The 10,702-nt window shown below is 42.8% G+C and overlaps 1 protein-coding gene, 1 long non-coding RNA gene and 1 pseudogene across 2 annotated transcripts; 2 read left to right on the top strand and 1 right to left on the bottom strand.

The window, feature by feature from the left end:
- The first annotated feature begins 3,014 nt into the window (after positions 1-3,014).
- Positions 3,015-4,526, top strand: LOC109471986. The gene is made up of 3 exons (XR_002140334.1): positions 3,015-3,050; positions 3,554-3,744; positions 4,479-4,526. It is a non-coding gene; the product is annotated as an uncharacterized LOC109471986 (long non-coding RNA).
- A 2,092-nt stretch (positions 4,527-6,618) lies between these two features.
- Positions 6,619-7,831, top strand: LOC109471791. Its single transcript, XM_019771146.1, has 3 exons — positions 6,619-6,819; positions 7,163-7,377; positions 7,690-7,831. The coding sequence occupies exons 1-3, from the start codon at positions 6,619-6,621 to the stop codon at positions 7,829-7,831; spliced, it is 558 nt and encodes a 185-aa protein (XP_019626705.1).
- Positions 7,832-9,814: 1,983 nt separating this feature from the next.
- Positions 9,815-10,702, bottom strand: part of LOC109471790 — a 3,121-nt pseudogene continuing 2,233 nt past the window's right edge.

Genomic DNA, 10,702 nt, shown 5'->3' with positions numbered 1-10,702 from the left:
GTTAGCCTGGAATCCCATCCGTGAACGCTGTGTCGCCGCTCCGTTTCTCCGCTCCTACGTACTGCAGGCTAAGCTTTCTGGGTTTCTAAGAGAAGAAGAACAGAGTGTTTGGTCCCACCTGTAGCCTCCCTTGTTGAACAAAATGTTTTACCGTTGTTTATTAGCCTCCTCCGCAGACATGTTGGTCGTCGGCGTTTTTTTCTGTGAGCGACACGAGTAATATGCCGCCGCGAGGGACGATTTTGCTGCCAAGGGAGCTTTTGCCGTGAAGAGAAGGTTTCGCGCTCGCTCAGAAGGAGGCTAGTTGTTTATTTATTTATTTATTGCTCTTAAAAACAGTTGGGTGGTACCTTCAGTCTCTGAAAGACTGATTTCCAAGGTAGCCCAACAGAACATACACATTGGACAACATGGAATACAATAAAATTAATCAAATGATCAATCATAGCAAAGGACAATAAATAATATAAACAGAGGGTACAAATAATCAATCATACAAACACAACGGAACAACCAAAACAAATAGTCAAAATCGTTAGGCATAGTCGTATTGTCAAATAATGACAGTCGGTTGTCCGTGAGGTCAGGGTCAGAGGTCGTATGCTCTTAGCGCTACTTTAAAAGCATTAATGTTGATGCATGTTTAGTTACCGTGTTAAGCGAGTTATAGGCTGAAGCTGCTCTGTACTTAAATGTTCTCTGTCCAGTTCTGTTTGTGTATTTGGGTTTACGCAGTAGATTTGCTTGTCTTGTGTTGTACTGATGTGTTTGGTGGTTGTAGCTGAAACAGTGTAGCAGGTAATCAGGTGCAAGTCCATGAAGACACTTGTAGACCATTGTGCAGGTATGGTGGGTCCTCCTTTCCTCTAGTGGTCTCCAACCCAGTGTCTGGTGCAGTTCGCTTACACTCGAGCGCAGTTCCCTTCTCAGGATTATCCTGGCAGCCCTGTTCTGGAGGAGTTGAAGTTGCTGTTTGGAGGTAGCATTGCAACTATCCCAAACCACATCACAATATTCAAGAATGGGTAAAAGTAAAGTTTTATGCAACAGACATGCAATAGCAGTGGTTAAGTACGGCCGTAAAACGTCTCAGCAGGCCGAGACGTTGGGCCACTTTGTTACAGGTAGTCTGAATGTGGTCATTGTAACTTAGGTTTGAGTCTGTTTATTACCTTCAACGTTAGTTACTTCACCTGGTATATCAAAAGTTACCCAGTTTTTAAATACCGTACTTATGCTCATTTGCACCTAAAAGATAAAGCTAAAAACTCTAGATCTTTTCAGAGAAAAAAAGCAAAAAGTCCATTTTGCAACCTTCGTTACCGGTAAGGAGGTTACACCTTGTAGCGGAAAAGACAAGGGATCAAATTTCATTTCCCTGTGCACCATAAACAGAAACAAATGAAGTAAAGTGGAAAACGTATGCATCGAAAGGAACATAATCCTCAATTTCCTCATCAGACTCAAATGTTCTTCCCTTCTTTGAGATTTTGCTACCAAAGTTAACTACACTTAGCTATCTTCATGTGTTCGATACGTGTGTATGTGCCAGTATATGTTTTACAAAAGTACTTCCATAGGTACTGATGCCTAAACTAATGGCTTTTGAGCTGATGTTATGAATACATGCTTTATCATACACTCGGTTCATTCTGATGTTCCAGTGTTTTTACTGCACAAAAATTGCATTGTTTAGATATAGCGTGTCAAAGTTCATAAATTGTCACACATTGGCAGACAGACAGACATACACACACACATGCACAGACACACACACAACACACACAAACTCACACACAATCACACACAGAGACAGACACACACACACACACACACAGACACACACGCACAGACACACAGACACACACACACAGACACACACGAACACGACACGCACACACACACACACACACACACACAAAGAGAGAGAGAGAGAGAGAGAAAGAGAGAGTGAGACAGACACACAGACACCCACACTCATAGACAGACAGACAGACACACACGCACAGACACACACACACTCACACACACACACACACACACACACACACACACACACACACACACACACACACACAACCACACACACACAGACACAGACACACACACACACACAACCACACACACAAACACTCAGCCTCCCACCCTATGTCCAAATTGGAACCTTCCAATTTAAGTGACTATTAATCAGCCTGTCATCGTTGGCCACATCTTGTTTGTCTGCGCGGCCTGCGCTTACCGTCGCCATTTCATTCGCATCTGTGTGCAGCGCAGCATCACCACCACGCACACGTTACCTCGCTCGCCGCTTACCGTCGCCTTTTCATTCGCATCTGTGTGCAGTGCAGCCTGCCATCACATACACGTTACCTCGCTCGCCACTTCCCGATCAGTGCTCGTGGACGATCTTATCAGGAGTGACCTGCCTGTGTAAAAACTTCAACTATGTCCAGGTATGTACTTTATAATTATAGAATGTAGAAACCACCAGTCTCCGTCCAACGGAAAGGGGTAACTTCCTTCGCAGACTTGTAGGGCGGCAACGTTATTTTTTTATACCGTCTGTGCACCCATCAAAAGATTAGCTGGGTTTTGCCGCCCAGGGACTTGTGTATGGCATGCAGGGGACTATGCCGGGGAGAGAGGGTTTCGTCGGGTTAAAAACAGTCTCTCCCCGGCAAAGTTCCTCGGTGTCAAACCCGTCCCTCTGCGGCATAACTCGCGTCGCTGCCCGAATGGGGGCAATAGGTTCAACCCCCCCCTTTTCTTAAATGGAGGGACCACGTGTGACAGTTTGTATTCCAAAGTCGAAAAACGTACTTCTACACTGTATTGAAACCAACCTACCTACCTACATACCTACATAGTCCCATGACCGACACTGCTATTGAAACCAAAACTTTGTAAAACAGTTTTTAAATTGCGCCGTGAAATACCCAGAAAGCACCATTGAAATCCCTTTCCAATTTTGATAGGGCACAGGAGGAAGTGAAGCGGGATTTGGAGACCCTACAGGCGGTGATAACCGACATCTTCAAGTGTGGAGTTTGGTAAGTACATGTATCTGATTGTTAACATACAAATAGGTTAAGTGGCACTAGTAGTGGTCTCCAAGAAGCCCTTTTAACTTTTTGGAACTGCAAAACACTTGAACTATGGAGGCACCGCATCTGGAGAAATGAGTGACACTAGCCTGGACGCCAGACCCACAGCACACTAGCTAGGCTGTGATAACTTTGAGCCTAAAGTGCTGTGGGTCTTAGCCTGGGTACCATCCTACTTGTATGCCGGGGCTCCCACAGTGAGTGTGGGAGCCACGGCATACAAGTGGGGTGGTACCCAGGCTAGTGGGTCTGGCGTCTAGGCGTCACGACCGCCCGTCCAGTTCATTAAAGCACGATGCGCTTTTTTTAATAACGATAAAGAAGTGACCCCCCCCCCTCAGAAAGACAGAGTGTCAGGAAAGGAAGTAGTTTGTAGGTATTAAATATCAATAATAGGTTGACCTGCCGAGATAATTGTCAGTGTGTCTCATACCCCGTATTGATTGCAGCTTTGGCATGCTGAGAGAGACGGTGATGTGCCCGTCCGGACACCCCTTCTGCAAGCCATGCCTGGAGAGATGGCTGGGGGGACATAGTACATGTCCGGCGTGCCGCCGAGGGATGCGCGCAGCCAACATGGTGCCGGGCAGGTTCATTGACGACTTTCTGTCCGAGGCACTGGTGCGGTGCCCAAATGGAGGTAAATACTAAAAAATACAAAATATTATCTCGTAATGTCGCAGCGAAGATAAATGTGAAACAAGGAGGGAGCATGAGTCGATATTGGACTTGACATATGCGTGATCCATATTTTGAAGATGACCAATGTAATGCTGAGGTCACATTTCCAAACCGGGGCCCGGCCGGGCAGTCTTATAGAACGAAAAGTATGATATAAAAGACAACAAAGCACAAAAAAAGTTGCAATAATTAATAATGGGAACCATTTGCGTATATTCTTGACATAAATGGTTAATTTTTCGTTAATCGTAACAGTCCGACCAGGCCCCGCCTTGGAAATATGACCTCAGCATAATAAGCAGAAATACGGTTCAGTGACAAAAGTCCACGTTTAGCGAAGCGAATGTTAGCGTATGGGTGATAACACCTTCGGCAAGGGAAGCCATAAGCCCCGCCATACGCCCTGCCATACGCCCCGCCAACCCCGACATGGCTCTAATTATCTCTTCGCGTCCGGGTCTGCATTTCTACTCTCCTTTTTGCCAAATTCTACGATCCGCATTCCCGTAGAAAGGCCTGGTGGAGGCTACATCCAGGCTAGGGACCGTGGTCAGTCTGATAGAGACTAGCCTGGATACCAGACTCATAGCAGCCCTATGCTATGGGTCTGACTAGAGGTTAAACTCCAAGCAGATCTTTTGGTGGTCACAGGGCAGTATCCATCTTATATTTTGATGTTTCCGTCATATACAGGTACATGTACGTCGAAGTGCACATGGCAGGGCCCGCATAGCCGCCTAAAAGATCATGATTCAGTCTGTGACAAGAAGAAGGTGAAGATATCTTTCCATTTTCTTTGCAACACTGCTAAAAGGTACATCACACATATTGACTTACAGCGGCGACTAAAAGCACTGAAATGAATAATAGATTTTAAAAGACTTGGGTTATTACACATACACACAACTCTATGAGGCGTGTGTTTGTCCCATCCTTGATTATGCAGCTGGTGTCTGGGGATACAAAACAACTGACAAGTGTTCAGTGGTGCAGAACAGAGCAATTAGATGCTTTTTAGGGGTGCACAGATTTGTACCTGTTCTTGCTACAACAGGGGACATGGGCTGGGCGCCCTGTGAAATAAGACAGCAGGGGTCTGTAATCGCTTTATGGAATAGACTAATCAATATGTCAAATGATAGAATTACAAAACAAGTATTCTTATGGGACTTTCAAAACCATGGCCCCTGGAGTAGAAATGTTCAGGATATTTTCTGTAAAGTTGAGCAAGAACATGTTTATCTTAACACACTGAGGGGTGACATTAGGCAAATTAAAGGGAAGCTTTTTGACTTATACAAGCAAGACTGGGCAACCAAAGTACTTTTGAAACCTAAACTTAGAACATATGCTCTGTTTAAAGATACTTAGTTACTGTATAGAAAAATATGTAACTATGTTTCTCCCCAAACGCCAAAGATCACTGTGTGCGCAGCTGCGAGCTGGTATTTTACCTATCAATATTGAAACTGGACGGTACCAGGGAACTCCTGAGGAAATAGAATCCGTACCATGTGTGACCTGGATGAAGTAGAAAACGAAACACATTTCCTTTTTTACTGTCCCTTTTATGACGATCTTCGAGAAAATATGTTTCGTAAAATTTATACAAAATCACCTGACATCATATGGGAGAGTGATGAAAATAGAATTAAGTGGCTCTTTAGCGAGGGTGTATCTGACCTAGCAACTTTCATTTATCGAGCGTGGGGGAAAAGAAGAAAATACCTGTATTCATAACACATCAACGGTTGTCACTTTTTTTTGTTACTCCTGCACGTTTGATTTCTCTTATTATGTTTGATTTACCTTATTTACTTGTATCTATTTTGTGAGATCTTGGTTCATTATGTACAGATTTGCTTATTTGCATTTACGAGCTGTTTTGAGTTCACTTATTTGTTTACCATCACTGTATATAGCCTACCTTTATTTATGTTCATATTTTGTTTGGATTCTGTTATCTGTACCTTTGATTCTCTTTTGTTTATGTATAATTTATTGAATCGGTGTCGTATAAGCCCACACGGGCTGGGCGCGGGATAGCGCACGACACGGAAATAAAGTCTCATTCATTCATTCATTTATTCATTCATTCATTCATTCATATAACACAGCCTACAAATTAAAGGTAACAATGCTAGTTGATATCAAGGCTATTTTGTATGACGTGTAATGCACAGAAAGGAAAGAATATAGGCATTTAATTCTATCCGTGTATTGTATTTGTTTGAAATCATGCTTCTGTTCGTGTTCAGGTAAAGCTCGCCAATACCTCATATTGTTATCTGAACATTGGTTTTTAAATACATTTTACATAGATAAAGTGTGTAGCATGCGAAGAGACCCACTTGAGGAAGGACATGGCACAACACATGGACATCTGCGGGGAAGTAGACATAGAGTGCAGAGACTGTGGAAACACAACAAAGAGAAGCGGACTAGAGGACCATGTAGACAACAGGTGCCCTAAAAGAAGAATCCAATGTCCCCTCCTTTGTGGAAGGGAATGTACAAGGTGAACGTTTGACTCATGATTTCATGATGTAAAACACTTAATGTTAAACCCACTATGTGCGCTCCGATATCCCCCATTACCAAAGAGAAGACATCGAGCGTGAAGACTATGTCACAATAATGTTCTGTCATAAAATGGACGTCGAAATCGGAAGGTGTAGTAAGATTGCGTAATCATCTATCACACCTGAATTCCGTCTCTTCGTTGTGATCTTCCCATCGAATGACACCTCTCACGACTGAATCAGCATTTTACACAAGACAATTCGTTACGGAAAAATCAAAAGTATCCTTTATTTACGGTTTTGTGGCAAGTATGAACAGTCCAGTTGAAGACTTCAATGCGTTTAAAAATGAAATGCTCATCTCGTTTAGGAGACAAATGGGACACCACATCCTGACAGAATGCAGGAGAAGGTGGGAGGAATGCCACATACCCGGCTGTGGCGCCGTCACCCAGGACCAACTGGAGCACGAGAGGCAGGAGGTCACCACCCACAATTTCCTGCTGCGTCAGGTGAAGTTGGTTCAAAAATATCACTTTGACTTGGTTCCTCATTGTTTCCGTTGCTATGATATATCATCTTAGTAATCCAATTCTTTTGTCAATATATTGGTGTTTTTTAATATAACAAATACAACTAATAACATTACGAACAACAATGAAGCCTGAAAATGCACTTAGTGTTCATTCGTGCTAACTTAAGTACCAATTACGATTACAGACAAGGTGAATGCTGATTGCAAGTCTGAATGAAGTTGTTTTACCTACTATTTGGCCGGATCAGCTCAAATCCGGGACTGCTCAAATAGTGGTCAAATCACAAAGTAACTAAGCTCAAGTTGTGCTGCTATTCCAGGTCGGGGCACGTGGCGATGGGGAGCACATGGTGCATGGCCCCCTGCACAGCTTGCAGTGGGCGGTTGCCGACCCAACACGACCCGTGAGGTCACCTACCTTCATCACCAGTGGGAACCGTACGTGGGAGGCCATGGCGGTCCCACCCAGCAGAGGCGTGCCCTGGTGTGTGTGCCTCCGACTGGTAGCAGGACCACCTGCGCTGGCAAAAATCAGGTCAGTATATAAACGTTACACATAGAATACAACTGGAATACACCATGTTGTATTTCATTTATGTCATACCCACCTAGCTTGGTTACCAACCTATTATAGCTCCCGAGTACTCTATAGGATGTAGGACTCGGGAGCTATAATAGGTTTGGTAACCAGGCTAATACCCAACCAAGGAAACACGCCTTTCGATGTAAAATGAGCCGAATTCTACATGTACTAAGCCGAAATTTATACCCTAAACTAAAAACAAACGGGAGTTATTGTTTCTGTTCAAAATCTTTCCATATTAAAATCATATGTCTTCCCCCACAGGATCAAAATGTCGGCTGCCGAACAGGAAGCAGTTGTAGGCTGCACAGCTGCCATACTGCCAGGTGCCAGTGGGAAGAAGTGGGACTTGCAAAACATAACGAACACAAGCAACATCCGTATCCACATTCTTATTCAACACTAAACCCACGCAACAAAAGTACAGCGACTTTCGTATGGTCTAAAACTACATGTAGATATACAGACAAATATACATGGGTACAATGAAATTAACATACGTACAAAACAGTAGATGAGAGTCAACTAATACTACTTGTTCTAAGGTCTAAACCTTCTTTGATATATTTACCTAATTCTATATTCAATTTATGGCTAGAAATTCTCATCTTTGTAATCGATCTACGAAGTTCAAAATTGTGTATTTCAGAAAGGTAATTTTCTTGTCCGTACCTCTTTCTTAACATCGAATAGACAGAAAGTTTTGAATTGTTTTGAATAGAAGTATGATATTCTTGTATGTAAATATCCCGTAAACGACGTCGTAATTGATCTGTTAACATGTCAACGTGACACAACCTGGCGTTTGTCCATACATATCCAAAACCGTTCTAATTGAGAATGTCGTGTACATGATTTACCCACTCAGAGTCAGCGGAATGTAAAATGTTGATTGCCTCGTGGAGTAGAGCGTCTTCGGGTAGATTTTCTAAACGGTGCCAGTATTTTATAAGTTTTAATTTGGCATCAATCATGACGGGAAGTATTCCCAATTCGCCGCGAATGCCGTCATTTGATGATTTGGAATTCACACCTAGTAGAACTTTCTGGAAATTCATGTCAACAATATCAAATTCTGTGATTTGTTGAGGAAGATGCACATTTCCAATTGCAAAGTTGTCTTTTTCTAATTTACATGTAAGGCCAGACGTAATTTATCCTTGTCAGACTTTTTCTTAAAATGAATCACGTAAGAGTGAGTGGAGTCAGAACTCACACTCTTTCTTATAGTTGCAGGTAGACAGTCATTCAAGTCAAGTTGATTCAGAAGTATAGATAAGACATTTTTAGGCCAAGATTCTGGAATTCTTTTGGATACAATGACTAATTGAATAAGCTTTTGCCTAAAGGAATTGGGATATTTTTTCAGAGAATAGAAGTGATTTAAGCTTAAAGTGCTCTCATATAGCTTTCGTCTTTAAAAATTTTCTAGCTGTTTTAAATTTGCCCGAAGACCTCAGTGGTACGCCAAGAAAGTATAGCTGTCAGTTACTTCTGTTTCTCTACCTTGTATATAGAATTTGTTACATAATTAGCACTTTCGTTTTAAATTCACACTCAATTTCCAGTTGTTACAATACGCTTCTAATTTATTAATACAGTTCTGAAGCCCCTTTTCAGACAAAGAAATTAGAGCAAGGTATCTGCCAAAGACAAGCAGTTAGGCGATTTGTAACTTAAAGAAGCAGCGTCACATTCATTATAATCAAAACATTGATAAACAGATTGAATAACAATGGGGTGATATTACAACCGCGTCTTACGCCGTTTACATTGTTTGATAAGTCTTTTATAGTCTCTCAATGCCGAAAAATACTTAGTTCTAGATTCTTGTAACCAAGGTTCTTTCTTTAGATCTTTAGATTTTTTTAATCGCTGACGTAAAGACCAACAATGTTGGTCGAACCACCGTTTGCTCTTTTTTACTTGTGTTGTTTTCTTGTTTTGTCTTTTACCTGTACGCTTTATCCTTAGGGACTAATTTGCTACATCTAATAAAATTTCCGTATAATTTGTTACGGCCTCTTCCTTTCTCTAGTATCTTGATTAAGAATTTTTATTCAACGTAGTCAAAATACTAAAAGTATTACTGAAATATACTCTGTTTCTGTGTATGTCATGATATCCCAGTGCAAATTGAGCGTATCTTCTGTGTCTTCCTTTAATATAGGCTGTTTGATTGTGATTGGTTGATGTTGACAGAAAAGGCTTCAATCTGTTCGCCGATTATCAATGCTGTTGTTTTCCCCGCCCTTGTGCAATACTTTAAGGATAGCCATTCTTAGATATATATAGCCCCCACCCCCTTTTTACGCCTTCGCTATTTAAGTTATCCGAGTTAACTACCAATTGTCCCAAAACGCCAAAACGCCAAATATAACTCAAATGGTTATCTGTCATCTGTAAAAGAACAGAACAAACATAACACCAACAAAAACGAAACCCCCTCTCAGTCCAAAAGAAGCGCTTCCGCCCAGGGAAGGTAGGGGGCGCAATTGAGTGGATACAACTACTGAGTGTGGGAGGCGTGGCATACCAGTGGAGGCGTGGTTTATTTGCATATCTACGTCGGGTACTAATTAGGTCTGCAGACGACATCGAAAATATTCGACGTCGAAAATCGTCGATGCACGCAACGAAACGAAACGTCGAAACTGCCGATGCAAACATCGACGAAACATACATCGAAACACACATCGAAAACATCGAAACACACATCGAAAACATCGAAAATGTCCGTCGTTGTACGTCGGGATTTTTCGACGTCGAAAACATCGAAAAGTAGGTTCGATAAATAACAAATTTTTCGGAACAAAAATCGGTAAGGAAAGGCCGTAAAGTTCAATAACTCCCGAATGGAATTTCTGTCCAAACAGTTCAGGCAGGACGGTGTCCCTTCCTCTATGTGACGGGCTTATCTCTCTGCCCGAGGGCGAGTAACTATACGAACAGTCCTCGCCGTCGTGTGCTTTCCTTCTAAACTCGTCGGTTCTTTTCCTAGGAGACGACGGGAGAAGTCTACCGTATGGACCATGAGGAGAAAGCGACGCGGTGTTTCCGCCTACCAAGTCGTAGGTATTCACAACACTCAGACCCGTATCACTTTCCACCGGGCGCGCCGGTTGACTACGTACGGCCGACCCCCTACTGTCCGCGCCAGATAACAGACTCACCGGCACTTCCACCTGTCCGAGGGGCCGGACGGGGCGTTACCGCCAGGTGCGGGGAGGGACTCAGGCGAAGTCTTCTCGTCTTCTCTCCGCCCGGAGTCTGCTTC

Source organism: Branchiostoma belcheri, unplaced genomic scaffold (assembly GCF_001625305.1).
Source record: "Branchiostoma belcheri isolate BF01 breed outbred unplaced genomic scaffold, Haploidv18h27 scaffold26, whole genome shotgun sequence".
NCBI classification, from domain to species: Eukaryota; Metazoa; Chordata; class Leptocardii; order Amphioxiformes; family Branchiostomatidae; genus Branchiostoma; species Branchiostoma belcheri.
Note: the sequence above shows the minus strand (reverse complement) of the source record. Positions and strands in the feature narration are given on the sequence as shown.

Excerpts from the sequence above, each read along its gene's own strand:
- LOC109471791 (XM_019771146.1), top strand. The coding sequence starts at position 6,619 with ATGAACAGTCCAGTTGAAGACTTCAATGCGTTTAAAAATGAAATGCTC. Across the intron at positions 6,820-7,162 it reads ACAATTTCCTGCTGCGTCAG|GTCGGGGCACGTGGCGATGG; the intron begins GTGAAGTTGGTT and ends CTGCTATTCCAG. Across the intron at positions 7,378-7,689 it reads CCTGCGCTGGCAAAAATCAG|GATCAAAATGTCGGCTGCCG; the intron begins GTCAGTATATAA and ends CTTCCCCCACAG.